This window comes from Oryza brachyantha, chromosome 7 (genome assembly GCF_000231095.2).
Source record: "Oryza brachyantha chromosome 7, ObraRS2, whole genome shotgun sequence".
Taxonomy (NCBI): domain Eukaryota; kingdom Viridiplantae; phylum Streptophyta; class Magnoliopsida; order Poales; family Poaceae; genus Oryza; species Oryza brachyantha.
Genome location: NC_023169.2, coordinates 3,402,051 through 3,423,834, shown reverse-complemented (window position 1 = coordinate 3,423,834; position 21,784 = coordinate 3,402,051). Strand labels below are relative to the sequence as shown.

The window sequence follows — 21,784 nt, the reverse complement described above, 5'->3', positions numbered from 1 at the left end:
ATGAAGGGAAGACAACAACGAATGATTGCTTTTACAAGCCAGTGGCTCCAAGGGCAGGTTCTGCTGAAATTCCTGACCCAACCAATGTGGAAGCTATTGATCCGGTTGATTTGCAAACTCCTAATCAGAACAATGATGAACGTTTAGAAGTTGAACAAAGAATTGTAACTACGGCATTTGAGAGGGATCCAGGTAAACAAGTTCAAATCTCTGAACTCCCTGCTTTCCAACAAGATGATGCTCCTGTTGAGGTAAATGAACAAAGAAGTTTTGCTCTTGCTTTGACTTGTATTTTCTTTTAGCTGAGACATGTAGTTGATATAACTAGAAATACTTTTATGGCAATTTTTTTCACCACTTATACTAAATGGTCCAAAAGCTAATGAAAATAGTAAAATAATTTCTAAATTAATCCTACTGGTATTCCAAGCCAAAGCCACAGCTCAAACAGGTAGGAGTCCCTGTACCAGCTTTCTTAGCAAGGGAACTAGACTAAGATTCGTGCTTACAAATACCTGATGTGTATGTTTTTAAGTTTTGATGGTTTTTAGTCTTCTGTACGAAGTTAAAAATGGCAAAAAGTTAATTATTCACTGTACAGAAGTGAAAATAAGGACGTACTCCCAATAAATATGACTATTTAGAATCATGTAGGTGTTGATGTATCATGTAGGTGTTGATGTAGTGGTTGTTTGGTTGGTTATCACAATTTGCCTAAGCTTGCCACACTTTAAGTTAGTCAAATTTGACCATGTTAGGTGTGTTTGGTTTATATCACACTTGTGACAAGATCCTCTTTTTAATATATAAGGCCCACATGTCAATGGCACAATAAAGTGTGAAAAACTTATCACATGTTAGCTAAAGTGTGGCTTCATTTTTATTTGCCAAACCTCAGCCAACTTAACTAAAATATTATGACAACCTTAGATAAATTGTGTATGCCAACCATAACATCCCCGTAGATACTAACATAGCGGCAAAGCAGAGCAACATTATAAAACTGAGCACTCCTAAAACATGAAGCCTAGCAATAACCCTACAAACATTCAATCACTATCACGTGAGTATTCAGTTGTGTGTTCTTTTAATTCTAGTCCTCCTTAATTTTATGTGTAAATCTGTTAGGCAGTGACCGTTGAGTATTCTATTTAATCCTACCCCTCCTTCCATGTATAATAAATCTGGAAATATATGAGATATTTTAATCCCAACATAAAATGCTGTATTGCCAAGTCAACAAACATAACATTGTACGCACCAACACAACCCATAAAATAAAAACTTGGATCACCGGCAGGAATAGGGCTTGACACGCAATAAATCATTCAAATCAACAAATTCTGAATTCATGAACGCCATGTGCCGGATGACAATAATAAATTTCTGAAAGAATGATACAAAACTCGCGACATATACTGGCCATGCAAGCATGCAACACTTGCATTACAGGCCTTAGCTCAGGGAAGCAAATGATTCAAGAATATTTTCCTACGTCAAACAGTTATCCACCTGTACTAGCACAACAGAAGGAAATGAATAAATGCAAAAAAAAAAAAAAAGAAATTGACGAGGAAAAAATAGAGAAATGTGGAAGAAGGCAAAAAGAGAAAGAATGCACTATTGCTTATTATACAATGATCTGCCTACAAAAAGTTTAGCTTACAAACTAGGAGCTGCCATGGGATCTGAAAGATGACATGGAATGTGCTGAAACTGAGGCAGTCGGGCTGTTTATCTCCCTGTCTCCATTGGCAACTCTACCCTTTCCACTAATCATGCTGACAATCTCCTGAGAAACATCCATGAACCAATCGTCACCAGGGAGGACACTGCAAAAATATGCAAAAAGAAAGTCAGTTCAAATTTACATGTCCACACTCCCAGTAGAAGCAGCTTCTTTGAGGAAACCCCTAATGCATGAGCTGTTAAGATTGTAAGACAAAGATCACAAGCAAATGACTTCCAGCTGGAGACATGTTAGGGGATCCAAACATGATTTCATAGTATTACTGCACTCTAGGAACTAAGAAGCAGCCTGGTTACTATAAAAGTATTATAGCTAAGAATAAAGTCAGCATAGCTGGCACAGCAAAACTTAGGCTTTGTTTGTTTCCACTTAGAATTATTGTAATCTAGATTATCGAGTCAGATTACTATAAGCCGGACTATTATAAGCTGAAGTAGGTAATGGATAACAAGATATGTAATTACTTTAAAGTACCTAAGGGTAGTGGGTCTTTAGCCACCCAATAATCTGAAAAAAGCACCCTTAAAGAAGCTTATAGATTGTAACAAATGGGCTCTAGATTATAATAATCTATCAGAATAATCTATTTGTTTGTTTTAGATTATTTCTAATAATCTAGATTACAATAAATGCAAGAGAAAACAAACAGAGCCTTAGAAGTCAAACGGCTATACTATCACAAAATAATCCCCTCCAAGTTATTGGATTTCAACATCCCTTAACGTGAGAACATTGCCTACAGTCTACAGACTGCCATATGGGTTGGTGTTTTCATTATGCATCATTGGTCCAAAATGTGTCAACTAATGTTGAGTTTAATGAGTTGTTGACGTGGCTTCCTTTCTCATTGATGTTAGAAAAGTATTTTTTCAGTTCACAGAGCTAAGTAAGATAACTGCATAACATCAAGGAGCTCCAATGCAATTTACTCATTTTTCAGTGTAGTGTCAACTGTGAAGAATCTTAGCCCCTGACAACTTTGTTTGGATTTACAAAATATTTGATATAGTTTGCTTAATCTATAATCCTATTTTCTAAGAAACAGTTTTAATTATTTGGACACTCCTTGGTCCCCCTCTCACTGCTTTTGATACTTGATGGGTTTCAAGTTAACAAATTTTGAAATTGTGGCTTGTGGGCATTTTTCAGCACTCCAGGAAGAGCTGAGGAAGGTAAATGGTCTTGTTCATTTTAAATAATGTATTTACAAGCAACACAATCTTATATGTATCATCCATCCCTTAAGTGTAAAACATCTGGCATCGGCAGATTTTCCTCTTTGAAATTATGCAGGAATTTTGGTGCTAATCAAACCAAGTATTGCTGTTGTTGGAAACCCTGGTTCTCCATGGAAGCAGCTACAGGGAAATGGTGGGCAGAAACTAAAACGCAGAAGGAATAGCCAACTATAAAAGGATAGCCAACTAAGAAACATTACCAAGAAATACCTATGTTATCTGCTACTCCGTCCCAAAAAAAGAAGATTTCTGAGTTTTGTGTATGGAGGGTTTGACCATCCGTCTTATTTGAAAAATTTATTAAAAAATTGAAAAAAAATAGTGACATGTAAAGTACTATTCATGTTCTATCATGTAGTAACAATAAAAACATTAATCATAAAAAATTTTCAAATAAGACGAAGAGTCAAAAATTCTATCCAAAAACTCAGAAATTCGTTTATTTTGGGACAGAGGTTGTAGCATTCATCCTCCACAGCTCTCACTAGTAAAGAGCATTAGTTTATTTATTTATCATTAATCCTTTGGATCATTTCCATTATGAGAGAGCATTAGGATGTAATCTAAACTTTATAGGGCAAAATAAAATAGAGCATCTACAGTTCTACGCAACTGCAGTGCCGAATCAGCAATTAGCATTTTCGCTGTAGTGGCAGAACCAACTATCAAAAGCAGTAACTGTTACTTCTTAACCAATAGTTAATAAAACATGAATCAGGTGTAGCCATGTAGTACCTGTCAGGGTTCATTCCAGTAGCTGAAAATGCAGCCATTGCTCTATCAATAATGTCCAATATAACTTGATGGACATGCCTAGACAGGAATCGGCCTTGTCCAAAGATGATTACAAATTGCATATCCAGGTAGAACTGCAGATAAAGGATGATAAATAAAAATCACAACTGACAGCATGAAAGGAAAAGAGGAGGAAAGGAGCTTACTTGCTGAAGACCAAGGGGACCCAAAGGCTTCGGTCCCTGTTCAATCTCTTCCCAGAAGGCTTGATCCTCTGAGAGCCATAGTATGACAGTCTCAGTGAGTCGCATCATTAGTAGAGTAGCAAATCTTTCTCTGCCGACAAACATATCTGCAGCAATACTGGCCATCCTATTTAGCTTTGCATACAGCTCCTGCAACGAATAGTAGATGAGCTACAAATTATACTTTGAACAACTTCTTGCATCCTAATATCTACTCTGATTGGGAGAGCCATCATCATCAAGAATTTGATTTTAGTTCAGTTTATCTAATGATATGAACTGACAATCACAAACAAAGATGCCTTTGAATTCCATTGGTTAATTACAACTGGCCTCCTGCTATATCACCAGAAAACATAATAAGATTAAAAACAACTGATACAAGCAATTGCAGTAGAGGATATTGAATCATCTCAAATCTAGAATCTAGCATGTCATCGCTGAGGCAACATTTCAAGCAGAGAATTATGTGTGCATACCCACATGGGAGTAAATAGTTTTTTCCCCAAGGAGATACATGAACAAATTCTAAAAGCTGAAAAATTTATGCGACAATAGATAAAGCCTATGGATGTCAACAAGCTATTAAAAAAGGTACATGGTCATTGGTCTCACATCAATCCAGGAAAAAAAAAAGAAAAACAAAAGTTATCATTGATTGTACCTGAAAAATTGGAGATGGGGCCCACTCTGGCTCTTCAACGGTATTGTCCATATTAATGTACATGTCTGCACAGAGATGAGTTTCACCTTCATCTGTAAATATAAGTTCAAGAGCATGCTGCCTGCAGAAACTATCCCTTAATCTGTCCACCATGCGTTGTAGTTTCCTTTTCCACTCACGTTGCTCAGGAACACGGTTTTGTTTATCTGAGCCTCTTTTACGCAGATCATCCATATATTGGTTTATCGATGAAAGCTTCATAGCTGCTCTAGGTAGCAACTCCTCAGCTAGCAAAGACGCATTAGCTAACAAAGCCAGCTGCTGTTCTTCAGTCTCTGCCATCCTAACAATCTTATTTCCTAAACCATCTATGTTAGCTTCATCATCCATTGACCCAGGTAAAGCACTTATGAGCAAATTGACATATGAATTAAAAATTTTCGTAATGTCATCCATTGTAGAACCACCTAATTGCAAGCTAAGCAGTGGAGCAACATCCTCAAAGAACTCCTGCAAATTACATGCAATACCAAGATTAAGGACATGATATATACATTATACCAGAAAGGGTGAAGATATAGGTTAACCATCACTCCTAAATAAATAGAATGCAATGGAGGTAGTTCAAGTTAGAAGATTTCTTATATGCAGAACAGCAGAAGTATGGATGCCTATTTTAAGAACAGCTTGCCACCTGACTATTCCAGTTTTCCAAGTTCTAAGTTTCCAACCCACCAAAGCATAAATAAACAATTGAATTATTAAAAAAAAGCTCTAGAAAAATAGTGTATTATCACCATTGGTGTAATGTTAAAATAGCAAATCATAGGTATCAGTATTCAGTCTTCTTGAGAAATTCTCTTCAGTCATGAATCATCAGAATGATTGCAACCCTACTGCACTCTAACATTCTGAAACTAGTTTTTCGAATGCAGGAATTCCACATGAACTTTGCAGGGAATAATACAATCCTAACAGGATTCCAATCCTAAGTTCCTAACAGGATTCCTATGCAACTCCCATGGCCTTCTGTTCCATAAGTTTTCATTTGTAAAAGATGTATTTCCTAAGTTCCATAGTACATCATGGGTCTGCCAAATAAAATATGATAAAGGAGCTAAGGTTATGAAGAATGCTTGACAGTTGAGATTTTTGGGAAAAGATATGTTATGGCTGTAGTTATTCTTATCCCTCCAGATAATAAATGCAATTAAATAATACAGGTATTCGCCCACAAAGATAGATCACAATCATTTGGTTGAACAAGAAAAATCAGAAGATCAATGAGTGTTACTCAACCATAACTCCATAAGATATAAAACCATTACCTGAACCAGCGAATTAAAACGATGGGCACTACTAGAGAGCTTTGGCTGAAGAGCCAAATTAGCAGCAGATGATTTAGCTAACGGACGGATGCCAGTTGGGGGATATGTGAGAATCCAGTCATCAGCTGCAGCTAGTGCAGCAGTACTCTCTTCAATTCTTCTGATGTTTGAGTCTAATGCTTGCTCTAGACTGGACCTGAATTGCCTCAGGAGAACAGCTGAAATAGACAGACCACGAGCCTCCAGCAAGGAGCAATGACCTAGAGATATCTGAACACATTCAGCAGCTGATCTCAAGCCTCCAGCAGCTGCGCAAGAGGATAACACATGCCTCTTTACCAAGAGCGCAAATGACATAACCTGCTTAGTAGCCCATGTAACCAGTTCAGACGCATAACATGACTCATCACCAAAAACTTCTACAGAGTCACTGAGTGCCTGAGCTATCACCGAAAAGACTTGCTGAGCAAGCGCTGCAGTGTATGCCCCACCATACGAAGTGCTAGATGGATGTATAGTTTGCATATTGCATTGAAGCCTTTGATTATGTGCACTGAGTAGCAGACTGTGAGCTCGAGGGCCATCACCAAGCCTTTTGAGAGCAGAAGCTGCAGCACGAAGTTCAATGCCACGAGTAGAAGACTGACAAGCAGCTTCAGCGAGCTGATCTGCCAGCTTTTGACGATTATCAGATATTGCACTTCTCAAAGCTGCAATTTCAGTTGTAGTTAGAGTCTGTTTTAGTTTGGCGTCAGAAGCAACTCGTTCCGCTTCATCTAGTGCATCAAGTGCTTCGTCCACTCTTCTCTCAGCTAGCAAAACATCAAGCATGTCAGGGAAATCCGCAGACCATTTTTGAATTTCTAAAGGTTCCTGGTCTTCAACGTTGGATATATCATCTTCCGCAGAACCTTCAGTGTTTGAAGTCAAGGAATCTATTTGAACCCCTTCAGATAGACCATGGATTAAAGCTGCTTGTGTGTTAAGTAGATTTCTAATGGATAACAGTTCCCCTTCAAGGTCTGATATCTCCTTTGATGTTCTGGTGACCAAGAAGATATCATCAGTTTCAAAAGATTAGTGGAAACAAATACATTACATAAGGTAAGGCGACGAACATGCAATGGGTAAAAAAAATTATCTTTTTAGAGCCAAAGTGCAAAGCACCAGTCTACATTTCATTAGAAATAAGAGACGCAAAACATTGTTAAGGCAGTCTAATTTAAACGTAGTTCACAGCCTGAAAATCAACTTTGTGGTCTGTAACCAAACTCACATGCCAGAGGAGAAAACAAGAACACATAGCAACACCACGCCTCTGACACCAAAGCTATAAAGCTTACTTAGAAATGTTACACATAGTCACATCACAAAAAATTATCAGAGCTTCTAACAGTGCTATATCAGGCTATTTAAAAATTTGTATCCACAACACAGTAAAGTTGAGTAATATACATCCTTAAGGTTGTTGCCAGACCTGATAAATGCAGCATAATTTGCATATACACTTCTGCGCATCTCTTCAGCCGAAGCCTTCTTTAGATCTTGCAGGTAAGAACATAAATGCCTTATTTCCTGCAATGAATTTGAATTTTTTATCAGCTATGTTTACAGGGCACTTTTAACAACCTATCTCCAGACAAGCCAAAACACATAATTTGCTTTATACTGCACTCTTCAGAATGGCATTACATTGAAAGCAAGCATTTCCAGACCCCCCTTATTCAAATTTGCAGATAAGAATGTATTCTTATCCTTCAGCTGCCCCTGGCTCCCAGTTTCTATAGATAATACAAAACAGTACAACAGTTCTTGCCAATTAGTTATAAATTCGCATTACCACTAACACCAAAAAGGCCTCAAATGTTAAATTTGTCCTGTAACCACAAGTCAGCCATCCAGATATGAAATTACCCAGAGTCATCACAACTAGTTGTTGCAGAGGCCGAGAGGTAATTCTAACGAATTCTCCTATTATCGAGAAAACAACATCAATTAGCCCCCCCCCCCCCCCCCCCCTAAATCACGTCCCACCTCCTAACCCCGAACGAATTCGGGATCACATGATACGACGCGAACCCAAAATGCCACCGTCTCCTCCGCCACCCACGACCTCAACGAATCCCACCCCGCCGGCGATCCAGCCCCCCAACGACAAATACGGATCGAGGCGGCCGGATCAGGCCCGCGACTCACCTTCTCGTTCATCGTCTGGCACTTGGACTGCACGTACGCGTCGGGATCGAAGTTGTCGGTCTTGAAGATCTTGAGCTTGTCGGCGAGCTGCACCCCGCCATCCCCTCCGCCTCCGCCGCCGCCACCCCCGCCCCCGCCCACCCCTCCCCCGCCGCCCACCGCGCCGCTCACCGGGAACACCCCGGAGTGGCCCGCGTGCCTCGACCGCTGCGACGACTTGGCCGACGCCATCCGAGATCCAGGCGCCCCTCGAACCACGACGACAATGGGAGGGACTCCGCCTCCTCCTCCTCCTCGTCGCCGGCGGCGGAGCTGGTGGCGGTGGGGGAGGTGGTGGTGGTGGTGGTGGTTGCGTCGTCAATCCGACGAGGCCGCGGAATGAATCGCGAGAATGATTGATTTGGGTTGGAGCGGCTCGGGAGTTGGAATGGTTTGGTTTGGATTGATTTTGAGGTTAATTTAATTGGTTTTGGTTTTTGTTTTCGTACTAAATGATTTTTTTGGCGTGCGATTAAAGTTTAAGCTTCCTCGGCGAGGCAGCTGCTGAGCTGGCAGCAGTAATGTGTCCTCGGAAATGGGCCACTCCTGGTTTGTTTTGTATAGCTTTGCATGCTTTTGTAACCTACACACATCGCATCTACTCTCTATTTTCAAATGTAAGTATTTTTGTTATTTTAATCTTATATTAAAATATAACACCCTTATCTTTTTCTTATATTTATAATTAGAAGTCGAAATTTAAATTTTTTAACTTTAAATTTAGAGTTGATTTTTGAGTTTTTTACCAACATTTATTTTCTAGCCTTAACTGTTTAGATAACTAAGAATATATATATATATATATAAAACTTTTATACGCAAATTATTTTTGTTTGCAGATATGATGTTTGACAATTTTTTTTCCAATAGCCCAAACAATTGCCTCTGAGCATTTTTGGCATTATTTATCATATTGATGGTTTCATCAATTATTTTTCATTTAAAATTATCCTTATTTTATCCACACTTATCATTTTACTCATTCATTATTTATTAAGGAAAATTATAATTTTTTTGCTTCTCAACATAAACAACATAAATATATTTATATTTTTAAACAAATACAGTATAATTCTATAAACATATAAAATTATACATTATCTTTAGGAGTGGATCTAAGACATGGTAAGAGATGGAGCTCAAAACCTCTCTTTCTTTAGCTGTCTATTTCATTGTTGCTTTCCTCTTCTTCCATTCTCATCTCTCTCGTGCATTATGTAGAGATCTAGTGAGTAGGGGAGTTTGAGTCCTCACATCCCTTTTGCTGGATTTGCCAATGTCTATCTTTATGAACAAATTCAAATGTTAGACCAACCATATCAACGAAGTTACTATAGATATCTTGCGGTCAAGATATGTTAATCCGCTAAAAGAAGCATTACTCTTCTGTGTTTATTTCTTGTTATATGCATGATTTAACATGTGATTTCTTTTTATTTCAAGAAATATTGTTGATCAAGTTTTAGAGGTGAAACTTACTCTCCCTGTAATGAAAACTTCATTTTCCGATCTGTTAAGTCAAGCATTACGCACTTTAAAAACCATTATAGTTATACTAGATGAATGAAAATAATATAGATAAGCTTGTCATGAAAATAATTCTCACGGTACTCAAAGCTTATTAGGTTTTATGCATATATTGCAGTTAAAATTATTATTACTTAAAGCTGTATATGGGAGACCCAAACCGTTATGTCTTAAGCTGAAATGCAAATTTAGACATGGTCTTAAATTTAATTCTTCTAAATAATAAGACGAAGGGTCAAACATTGATAAAAAAATCAATGACGTTAAATAAAAAAAATCGAAGAGGGTGGTATTCTTGTAAAATACAAAAATAAAAACCTACATTGGAAATGGCTAGAGAAGCATGTTTAGCCCGTGTGATTGTGTCCCTTTGGTCTTGGGCGCAAGCGAACATTTCCATCGTCCGAGCCACTCTTGTTCTCACGTCAAAAGGACCGGATTTTTCCAATCAACACCGCGTCGTGGACCACAAGTGCATACAAGTAAGCAGTCTTGGGCTCTTGACACGGCCTCTCGGCCCATAACGTGGTATACTCAGGCCCAAAAGATGAATTGAGCCCATTTACTTTCTCTGCTGCAGCTGGGTTCACTAAATTTAAAGAGCCCAGACACTTTAGAGTATCTCCACTACTTTAAAAAAACAGAGTTTCTATATGGTTCTCTAAGTTAAATTTTAGTAATTTTGATAAAAATTTAAGCTCCAACAGACTTGCCAAACTGCCTCTCCCACTTGCCAAATTTGGTCATCCAAAATTACCTTGCCAATTGTAGGAGGCCCCATGTATGGACCTACACATATTGTCTTTCTCTACGTATCTCGAGAGTTGTAAATGAAGATGTTGTTGGAGTGTGTAGCCAATATGCAGAGGAATTTGATCTAACCCTAGCTTAAGGACAGAGAAGTTGAGGCTTGAAGCAAAGGCAAATGAAGAGACACGAGAAAGTGAACCCTTTATTAACCGGCACCTTTCCTTTAAGTAAAGCAAGTACTGCCAAGTTTCTTTTTAAACACAATAGAAGTAAACTTCCAATATCAAAAATACCGTTGTCTTCGTCCTAAAAAAAAGGGTTTTAAATGTTAGACATGGATACATGCATGGGTACTAATAAGGAGAATCAATATAATGTAAAATAAAATAATGAATAATTATGTTTTATTGAGATAAGAAACATTATGGAAATATGAATACAAGACGATTATGATTGGTTGAGACCGAGAACATGTAGAAAAATAACTATACTTAGGGACAAAATCAGTTATATTTTGAAATGGATGTGATATCAAGCTACTAAGGTAAACTATATGTACAATAGGGTGGCGTCCTCCTACAACATCCTCAGATGATAAAACAATGCTCCACTCATCAAAGTCAATTTAGAAAGTGAAAACAAAATATATTTTGCAGTTTTCTCTCGGTCACAGCGGATACAAATTGATTAATTGCACTATTTGAACAAATTCTACCAAAGCCCAATGCCTCCGTCTTTCAAGGAGTTGGAACTTTGGAGCTTTCATGTATTATTTTGGAGGGGGAGGCATCCACAGTATGGTGATGATGAAATAGCAGATGTATAACTATATATATATCAGGATTTAAATCCCAGTATTTCACAAATATTACATAGGCATCTTGTCGTTTTTATTTTGGAGCTTCCAAGTAATGCTATACATTTACCGTTGGTCTTCATCTCTTTGTCTATATGTTAGGAGACATATTTATGGCACGAGATTGTGTGATTATAGACAGTCATCTTTTAGGTTTTTAAAAGAAAAGACCAAACGATATATTTGTAAACGAAAATAATTTATGAATAAAACTTTTATATACATGTTCATTGTTCATAGTGATAATAAAATACAATGAAAAAAACCTCAAATCAACTCCAAATTTAAAGTTAAAAATTTAAATTTAGTTTATAAGCATAATCAAAAACCAAAAGATAGGTGCGTGTGTTCATCTGTGTGTTTAGGCCAAACAATATTTGTAAATGAAAAATAATTTTATGAATAAAACTTTTATATACGTGTTCATTGTTTATAGTGATAATAAAATACAATGAAAACCCCCAAAATCAACTCAAAATTTAAAGCTGAAAAATTCAAATTTTGACTTATAAGCATAAGTAAAAGTTAAAAGATAAAGGTATATATACATCTTTGTGTTTACGGGATGTTTCGAAAAATAAAAACAAAGGCATTTATTTATGAGGAGTCTCTCGTGCATCCGCATATATAAGTCTTAGGGGGTGTTTAGATGTAACTAAACTTTTTAAGCTTATCTCATCGGATGTTTGGACATTTATTATAAATATTAAACGTAGACTAATTATAAAACTAATTACAGAAATAAGAGCTAATTTGCGTGATAAATTTTAAGCATAATTAATCCATAATTAGAGTATGTTTATTATAGCATCACATATGCTAATCATGGATTAATTAGGCTCAATAGATTTGTCTCATGAATTAGTCTAAGATTATGGATGAGTTTTATTAATGTATATATTTACTATTTATAATAAATATCTAAACATTCGATGGGACGAGACACTCAAGTTTAGTCCTGTTTCAAAAGCTCCCTCGGATAGAAAAAACAAAAAGACCACTGCTTGCCTCCTGCTGCATGCATTCTCTGCCCTTGCTCGCATGGCACTGCCACCTTAAAAGCCCAGACAATACCTGTACTTCTGTTACTCTTTTTCTGCAGTCGATCTGTACATTTGTTCTGTACTTATGCTCTACCATGCCAATGCATGAAAGTTTTTCAGAAGTGATTGGCCTAATAAATAAATAAATCCGGTGTCTTCACGTCAGGCTCAATGCAAGTACAAGGGATGCACCACTTGATAGTTAATTAAGAGATTAATGCAGTGGTACGTGCTGCAAGTTATTGTGTGATGCTTGATGGAATGAGAAGTTAGTAGGAGCATGCATGATAAAAAATGGATAGGTATATCAAACTGCATTTGGCAGCACAACCAATCAATGAATCAATATGATGGAGGATTGCTTGATTGCAATCAGCTATGATCATGCCTCTTCCATTAAGGATGCATGAGTGCCACTCCAAATCAATCGTGTAACCAACTTCATAAAGAATCTTGATGGTCCATGCATTATATTCTCTGAATTGCAGTGTAATCAGCTCAACTTGCTTGCTTAGAGCATCCCCAGCAGCTCATCTATTCAATTCTCTATCCTAAAAATAGATGATGAAGGGTACAAAATGAGCTCCAGCAGCACATCTATTCAATTATCTATTTTTGGATGTCATCCATATTAGGAGAGAGAGCATCCATATTTAGATGTTCTCTCTCCATCCTCCATATCTCAACTGTCGCTCGCCTGTATAGCTCGCGCCCTCCCCTGGATCCCATCGGCACTGGCGTCCTCCCGCTGCACCTCCGGCCGCCCGTCGCTCATTTCTTACAATGTTGCTCATTTCTTACAAGCAAGCTAAGGCAGAACCATATCAGTGTGGATGAAGAAGACAGTAGCTCACAAACTTATATATATACAGTGAGTTCAAGCTAGTCTTGGAAATCAAATCTTTGAAAAATAAATGCTCTTCACGGCTGAAAATTAAATGTCTTGGAAATCTTCAAAATAAAGCCAGTCAAATTCATTCCGGTAGTCAGTGTTGGAATTTACAAGTATTGGAAATTAGCATGGTCAGCCAGCGAGCGTTGAAAATTACCACAGCAGTCACTGTTCGCATTAATATCTTCTGGAAAATTACTAATCTTGGAAATTACTGGTACTGTCCCGTCCAAATTAGAGTCAACCGTAGTGGTCCAAAGATTAATATCCGTGTGCAGTCATTCCATTACATGTATTGCAAAAATCTAGCCACTATAAAACATAATACAAATGTATGGTAGTTATATGTATCAATAAAATATAATAGAGTGGAATATAGATGCTCTAATATAGATGATCTGCTGGAGTACACAAATATATGGAGGATGAAACTGTTTTGGATGATCATCCAAAGTAGGATATGGATGACCAAATTTAGATGAGCTGTTGGGGATGCTGTTAGGTCATTCTTAACCCATAACACTAATATAGTTTTTATAAACTCACTATCATAAAAAAACTAGTACTAGATACTACTCTTTGAATGTAAATATCACTATTCTATACTTCAATTTAATACTACTTATCTCACATGATATCTTGGATATTGTGTAAAAACCATGTCTTATGTAAGACATAGTTTTATTCTCTTTCCTCGTTTATTCACTTGCCACATCATCTTTTATCCATGACAACTTATTTAATGTTACGTACACTATCCTAATCATTGGGTTAGGAATTGCCTTAATTATGTAGAGTTGAGCCATCAGACTGCCAATGCCGTGAATGGGGTACAAATCGTGTATTGCGTTTCGACAAATCCTTATCTTTTATAATACTCCCTGCCTTCTAAAATCATCATAGTTTTTCACAAAGTAAACATTTAAATTAATTGAGCTAACAATATATACATGCTATTAGATTTGTATTTAAAAATAAATTAATGGTCAATAAATAAGGTTAGAGATCATATAAAAATCTGACACACCTGATATTTTCAAATGGAAGGAGTAAAAAACAATGAAGTGTTTAGTTGTAACTTTGGTTCCCTTTACTACTTAAGCCTTTACTAGTTTTACTTAGAAAGAAGTACAAAATATAATTGAAGTGACATGTTTTTCTGTCTAGATTATTCCTTGGTTTTATGTGTACTTTTTCTAAACTGCTAAACGATAATTTTTTACAACAATATAGACGGATGTTATCTATTTGATATATACGAATAACTAAATAGACAACTTGTACTTTTATTTGGCTGTCTATAGCATATTTAATACTTTACTTTTTATGTTTTGTATTTATTGCACACAACAAATGCATAAAGTATTTTTCTAGAAAAATGTTGTATCTAACTTAGGAGCACATATCTAAGCAGTAGATGAACGAAGAGACAAACTTTAATGATATTATGTAGGATGATTAATCTGACGTGAAGGTTTACATACAGTTATCGTTGTTATAAGAGTTGGGTTATTTTGGGATGATAGCCCAAAAATCGAGTGACGAGAAAGCTGCAATCATGTGCTGTGTGATGATTACGGACGGGTGACGACATGTCCAGCTCCATACTCCCATCTCCAACCTCCTCCCCTTTTCCCCTTTTTCCTTCCACGCGGAAACCAACACGTACACAGCGCGCATGCTCCAATCCCACCGCAAATAAACCTCCTTTTCGCATCATCTCTTCTATGATCATCATCACAACCCATTTTTTCTTTTCCAAATCAGGGGTTATTTAGTTAGCAAAATTTTTTGCTAAAATGGTCATATCGAACGAAAAGGATTTTCGGACACGAATGGAAAAACAAATTTCAGATTCCGTCTAGAAACCACGAGACGAAACTTTTGAGTCTAATTAATCTGTCATTAGCACATGTTGGTTACTGTAGCACTTATATAATCATGTCCTAATTAGAAAGATTCGTCTCACGATTTTTCCCGTAACTGTGTAATTAGTTTTAATGTTCATGTATATTTAATGCTTTATTTAGGTGTCCAAAGATTCGATGTGATGTTTTTGGAAAAAATTTTTAAGAACTAGACAAGGCCTCGATATCACACCGAAACCACGACACAACCCAAACAGACCAGCTTAACTAGCTTGATCATGAGATGCTACAACAATAATTATAATCTTTGTTCCCATCCTTAAAAGCATACCTGGAGATATATATTTTATAGTATAAAAATTAGGCACCTCTATATGTTATATAACCAGAGATCCTAAAATTTTATACTAAAAGTTTAGTGCCTAAGTGTTTTCTTAAGGATGCTAAAATGTAGTCATCTCCATATAATATTATGTCACTCGCTCACCCACTCTTAGCCGTTGATGCACACGCTAACGGTCGAGATTAATCGATGGGTCCTTTCGGGGCGGCACCATCAGAGGGCGAGCAGGAGAGGCGCCGCGAGCGGGACGACGGCGCCGGAGAAGAGGAGGAGCACCGCCGCGCGTGCGCCGCCGCCACCGACTCCGTCCACTCCCAACCACCACCGCCTCATCGCAGCGGGGCCCCCGCCGGCCGCTGCCCCGCTCTTCTGCGCGCCCGTGGTCGCACCACCCGACCCACCTGCTGAGGAGAAACCAAAAGGACCAAAGTTAATCACCCTGATCGAATTAGCTTGGCTATTTCGTATATTAGAATGACTAACTAATTATAAACTCCACCGTCCAAACAAAAGCACTCTATGAAGGAGTATTTCATTTTCCTTCATGAATTTCACATGGAAGTGTTTGAAAGCTATCTGATTGTTGAGACTTGAGATGATTTCCATGTAGGGATAAATAATGATAGGTTCACGAGTAATTTAGGATCAACTTAGTTTGTTTAAATTGAATTAGAGTTAACCCTAAATTACACTGCTAGCGGAACTTTTGCTAAGAGGGATAGCTGATTTGACATGAAACTCCTAATTATCCTCAAAGATGCAATAATCATGATCTTTTGTTGGAAGTTTGGTAACTAATTTTTTTTCTAAAAGATTGAGGTGATTGTTTGACTTATTCAGGGAAAAGATTAAACAATATATTTATATATAATTTTTTGTGAATAAAGATTTTATATACGTGTCTCAGTAATCTAAAAATAAAAACTAGAAAATAAATTACGATGACAAAACTCCTAAAATCAACTTTAAATTTAAAGTTAAAAATTTAAATTTTAACTGATAAGTATAAGCTAAATTAAAACGATGGACCGATTATTTGCTTAACATTTAACAAGAATGATTAAAAGGGAGTGCACTAGTGCACTAGGGCTGGTTTTGGCACACTGATGTGCCCTCACGCTTACGGATGAGCCACTGTCAGTCCACTATTATTGCAACAGTTTCTTTCAGCATCCATCAAATTAATTGTTTTGGCATCTCATGCAGGGCAAAACCTACTATATGATTTTGCTTAATCGACCGGTTCGCGTCAACAGCTTGCGAGTTAAGGCCTTGTTTAGTTGTCAAATTTTTTTGCCAAAAACATCACGTCGAAACTTTGAACACCTAAATAAAGCATTAAATATAGATGAACCAAAAAACTAATTGCACAGTTATGGAAGAAATCTTAAGACGAATCTTTTGAGCCTAATTAGTTCATGATTAGTCATAAGTGCTACAGTAACCAACATGTGATAATGACGGATTAATTAGGCTCAAAAGATTCGTCTCGCGATTTCTAGGCTAGCCGTGAAATTCGTTTTTTCATTCGTGTCCGAAAACCTCTTTCAACATCCGGTCAAATATTTAACGTGACACTTCTACTAAAAATTTTCTCGCTCTAAACACCACCTAAATCTCCAAAGATTGGATGGCTAGCAGCACTGACGCCGACGTCATAGTCAATGAATTTTCTACGGATATCTTAGTGTCTCTGTCACTGGTAGTGGCAGTAGTTACTGATCTTCTCCTAGCTTCTACTTTGGAATTAGTGCTCCCAACCACTGGTTTTACAACAGGAGGGCTTCATGGCATTCTGGGAGAGTTCAAAAATGGCGTGACAATGAACTTTTGATGCAATTATGAACTATTAATTTTAATTATATAAGAAATGAGTTAAGTATTCTAGAAGTAAAATAAAACCAGGGTCCAGGGAGACTCTCTCACCAGGGGATGCACTGGGGCTGCCCTGCATGGCAGCCTGCTGCTTGGCGAACTGCAAGAAGACTTGAGCTTCCGTGGAGTTGGGTGGCAGGTTCAATAGCCCTGCAGATTGCCAGTTATTTAATTTCCAAAATAAAACACCTGTAAAACTATTCAAGTAGTGGTAATAGGCAGCGTTCGCAAGTGACACCGGCCAATACTCAAATCAAAGCACGTAAAAAAAAATCATTAGTATATGATTAATTAAGTATTAACTTTTGTAAACTTAAAAAATAGATTAATTTGATTTTTTAAACAACTTTCATATATATTTTTTTGAAAATAATACTCCATATAGCAGGTCGGGAAGCGGCGCACGAAAAACGATGCAAAAATTTTAGTGCATTATCACTTGCGAACGCAGCCGTAAAGCACTCAACAAGAACATGTAAAAGCCTCATGTTTGACTTGTACAACACGCGGTTTCTATACTCTATTTCCGGTTACAATGTATTTTGGTTTTCTCTGTATTTACCTATAAATCATTATATATGTCATGAATAAATATATACTAAGATGTACTATTATTTAAATTCAGAAAAAGTCAAAACAACTTATAATCAACTAAAACAGAGGTAATCGGGGTGATGTTTTGGCTTGTTGGTGGAAAAACCAAACAAGATATATTTTTAGGTAGAAAATAATTTATAAATAAAACTTTTATATATGTATTTATAGTGATCTCAATGTCAAAGCTGAAATTTAAACTAAGAAAAAAGAAAATATAAAAATTAACATTAAATTTAAGGCTGAAAATTTCAAGTTTAATTTAAAAGTATAAGTAAAAGACAAAAGATAAAGACGAATAGCATAAAGGCCAAGAGTGCTGCTGGCACTAGAGACCAAGCAAAGAGTCGAGCTCGCGGTCTCTGTCAGCCTCTTCCGCTATACCAAACTAGCTATGTGGCCAAACAAACACAGTCGAATTAAACCCCAACTCGATCGATCACCCACTCACCCGCTATCCCGATCTCAATCACGAAGGACGCCGCCACCGGGGACGATCCATCCATCGTCCCACCCACCCACCGCGCGAGGACACGAAAAGGCCGCTAATTTGGCCGCAAATGGCACGGTTTGTGCCGCGTTGCTATCAGCTAGCGTGCACATAAGAACAAGCCATGGCCCCCCGGCACCGCCACTCGTTACAATCGAATGAACAGTTTAGGTGGTACATGAATTTGTGAGTAATACAAGCTAGGATCTGAAAACAGTGAGCTAGCTGCAGCTCAATCTCAGGCTTACGAAAAAAGGACACATGATTCAGAAATAAGTACAACTATTTAACTATGAACAGAAATAAACCGGTTTAAAAGCTATTTAAAAAATAAACTGTTTGATCGGTGCGCACCGATCCCCCGACAGCACGAGGGATCGGCGCGGAGGTCCATGCCATCTTGAGCGCCACGGCACTGAGTCAGCAAGCTCCACGCGGAGCCCTGACGTGGATATAAATAACCTTCGTGTCTTCCGAGACGCCGCGAAACAAAACGGTTTATTTTGTAAATATATTTTGAAACCTGTTCATTTGCATAATTACTCTTAAAACTGGTCAAATAGCATAAATTTCAGCGGAAAAAAAGGGGCAAAGAAATTAAATTGATGAAGAGAAGAGAGGGAGAAATGGAGGAAGAGGACGGACGGACTTGGGCAGTCGGAGATGTTGGCGGGGGCGTTGCAGAGGGAGGGGAGGGAGAGGGCCTTGGTGACGTTGATCTTGAGGTTGAGGTTGGGGTCGTCGCGGTCCTTGATGAGCACGCACAGGCACTTGCGGCTCGCCTGCAGCACCGTCCGAAGCCCCGCGCAGCAGTCCGGCGTCGGCGCCGCCGCCTCGTCCTGCACGAACGTCAGGCACGTCGCCAGCGCCACCAGCTTGTCCGAGCACTCCGCCCTGTCCGCCGCGAAGTCCGCCGACGCCACCGCCGCCACCATCAACAGCGACAGGGCCAGTCCCCTCCGGCGATGATCCATGCTAGCTTGTTATATATATATGCAGCTAAAGATCGGTGGCTCGACCGCCGGAGCCGGAGATCGGTCGGTCGATCGCCGGAGCTGCGGTGGTGGTGAGCGGCGTGGGGGATGAGGTGGGGGGCAATATATATATAGAGCGTCGTGGTGGTGGTGGTGGTGGGCGGCGGCTGCGGATGGGATGGCTGCGCGGCGCGGCGGCGAGTGGAAAGCACGGATTTTTGGGGGAAGCGTGGTTACCGGCGTGTCCCACTCCCACGCGCGCGTGCACTCCTCTCTGCCGCAGCAACCGTTCGTTTTCTGCTCCCTCCAAAACACATCATAAATGTATTTTCTAACGACTAAGAGCATCCCAACAACTCATCTAAATTTGATCATTCATATATATTTGATGATCATCTAAACTAGTTTCATTCTTCGTATCTCTTTCTACTCCACTAGATCATCAATATATAACATTCTTTATATCTCTTTGTAGGATAGAGAGAGATCATCTCTAAATATGAATGTTCTCTCTCCTAATATGGATGACCTCTAAAAATAGATGATAGTATAGCCGTTCTATTGAAGCTCAATTTGTAGTCTTTATCCTCTATTTTCAGGATAGAGTATGGGATAGATGAGCTGTTGAGTATGCTCTAAGCACTTCTGTTAAAAAGGCTCCAATAGTCATACTTAAACGGCAAGACCACTCAGGCCGCCGCGGTAGGGTATGGATTAGTTAACTTATCCTGACACGGAAAATAGATTAGTACATGATTAATTAATTATCAATTATTAAAAAAATATAAAATAGATTAATATTATTTTTTAAAACAACTTTTCTATAGAAAATTTTTGCAAACAATACATCGTTTAGCAGTTTGGGAAGCGTGCGTGTGGAAAACAAAAAATGACTTAGTTAACTTAGAGCAAATATAATAGCATGCTATAAGCTGGCTAAATGTTTATGTGGAGTAGAGAGGGGATACGAGAGTGTAAGAGCAAGTTCAATAGTATAGCCAACCACTAGCTTCAATTCATCTATAGTCAATCTAATAGCCAACTCATACAAAATTTACCTGCAAAATATCAATACATGGTCCCACATGTCATACATATATTTTGTCTTGGAGTCTATGTGCAGCTAGCTACAAATTAGTAGTTCACCCCTCTTCTCTTATCTCTTTAAAATATGCTTATAGTTGGCTTATAGCCTGCTATTGTACCTGCTCTAAGCGGGCTATAAGCTTGTAGCCCGTACGGGCACAAGAACCAAGAAACTATGTTAGAGTGACATGTGGGTCCTGCATCAATGATTCTGAGTTTTTACGACTGTTTTGGACATCTTTACCCTGACGCGTGTGGACACACCTGCTTGCCAAATAGCCAAAAAATTGAACAACACTGCAATCGAACCGGCTACCTATAGAAACCAAACCACTATACCCACAGCGCTAGCTAGTCCAGCAGAGGACAAGTGTTGTTTGAAAGCAGCTCCGAGAAAAATTTAATATGGACAGACATGGAACAATAGGGCCATATTAACCACATCTTGATATGCTAAACTTACTCCTAAACGACCTCTATTCTAGAGCCGGAGGGAGTATATGGGTAGACTAAAAACTAGCTATAAAAAAATCTTATAACCTGTTTATTGACTATATTATTAACCTTGCTCTTATAGGTAAGACCGAACGCCGCCTCACTCACTCGCTCACCCCCTCTAACGGTCGAGATTAATCGACCGGTCCATTCGGGGCGGCACCATCAGAGGGCGAGCAGGAGAGGCGCCGCGAGTGGGACGACGGCGCCGGAGAAGAGGAGGAGCACCGCCGCCACCGACTCCGTCCACTCCCAACCACCACCGCCTCATCGCGGCCGCTGCCCCGCTCTTCTGCGCCGCACCACCACTCGACCCACCTACTGAGGAGAAACCAAAAGGACCAAAGTTAATATGCCAGAGTGACTCACTAGTTATAAACTCCACCGTCCAAACAAAAGCACTTCATGAAGGAGTATTTCATTTTCTTCATGAATTTCGCGTGGAAGTGTTTGAAAGCTATTTGATTGTTGAGACTCGAGATGATTTCCATGTAGAGATAAATAATGATAATGATAGGTTCACGAGTAATTTAGGATCAACTTAGTTTGTTTAAGTTGAATTAAAGTTAACCCTAAATTACGCAACCAGATTTGAGATGACACTCCTAATTATCCTCAAAGATGCAATAATCATGATCTTTTGTTGGAAGTTTGGTAACTATTTTTTTAAAAGATTGGGGTGATTGTTTGACTTATTTAGGGAAAAGTCAAATAATATATTTCTAAATAATTCTTTTTGAATAAAAATAAGCTAAATAAAAAGATGGACCGATTATTTGCTTAACATTTAGGATGC

General features: G+C 38.4%; 2 protein-coding genes across 3 annotated transcripts; both read right to left on the bottom strand.

The window, feature by feature from the left end:
- Nucleotides 1–1,330: 1,330 nt before the first annotated feature.
- LOC102709095 (exocyst complex component EXO84B-like) lies at nucleotides 1,331–8,639 on the bottom strand. Its single transcript, XM_040525999.1, has 7 exons — nucleotides 8,157–8,639; nucleotides 7,438–7,535; nucleotides 5,961–7,002; nucleotides 4,633–5,142; nucleotides 3,930–4,118; nucleotides 3,724–3,857; nucleotides 1,331–1,832 (listed from the first exon to the last, which is right to left on the bottom strand). Exons 1-7 carry the CDS (start codon nucleotides 8,385–8,387, stop codon nucleotides 1,670–1,672), a joined length of 2,367 nt encoding a protein of 788 aa, XP_040381933.1. The 5' UTR covers nucleotides 8,388–8,639; the 3' UTR covers nucleotides 1,331–1,669.
- A 6,652-nt stretch (nucleotides 8,640–15,291) lies between these two features.
- LOC102717633 (non-specific lipid transfer protein GPI-anchored 14-like) lies at nucleotides 15,292–19,697 on the bottom strand. 2 transcript variants are annotated; one of them, XM_006658310.3, is made up of 3 exons: nucleotides 19,083–19,697; nucleotides 17,401–17,499; nucleotides 15,292–15,875 (listed from the first exon to the last, which is right to left on the bottom strand). In XM_006658310.3, the coding sequence occupies exons 1-3, from the start codon at nucleotides 19,405–19,407 to the stop codon at nucleotides 15,688–15,690; spliced, it is 612 nt and encodes a 203-aa protein (XP_006658373.1). In that variant the 5' UTR covers nucleotides 19,408–19,697; the 3' UTR covers nucleotides 15,292–15,687. The 2 variants fall into 2 exon arrangements, with proteins under 2 accessions (XP_006658373.1, XP_015694866.1); XM_015839380.2 differs by having other exon boundaries at nucleotides 15,293–15,878.
- Nucleotides 19,698–21,784: the final 2,087 nt, after the last annotated feature.

Bases quoted from the DNA above. Each gene is read 5' to 3' on its own strand.
- LOC102709095 (XM_040525999.1), bottom strand. From the start codon at position 8,387: ATGGCGTCGGCCAAGTCGTCGCAGCGGTCGAGGCACGCGGGCCACTCC. The intron at 7,536-8,156 runs GTGAGTCGCGGG...AATTCATTGCAG, and splicing joins GCCAGACGATGAACGAGAAG to GAAATAAGGCATTTATGTTC. The intron at 7,003-7,437 runs GTCTGGCAACAA...CTTGGTCACCAG, and splicing joins AATTATGCTGCATTTATCAG to AACATCAAAGGAGATATCAG.
- LOC102717633 (XM_015839380.2), bottom strand. From the start codon at position 19,407: ATGGATCATCGCCGGAGGGGACTGGCCCTGTCGCTGTTGATGGTGGCG. The intron at 17,500-19,082 runs GTCCGTCCGTCC...GGCAATCTGCAG, and splicing joins CAACATCTCCGACTGCCCAA to GGCTATTGAACCTGCCACCC. The intron at 15,879-17,400 runs GTGAGAGAGTCT...GTTTCTCCTCAG, and splicing joins CAGCCCCAGTGCATCCCCTG to CAGGTGGGTCGGGTGGTGCG.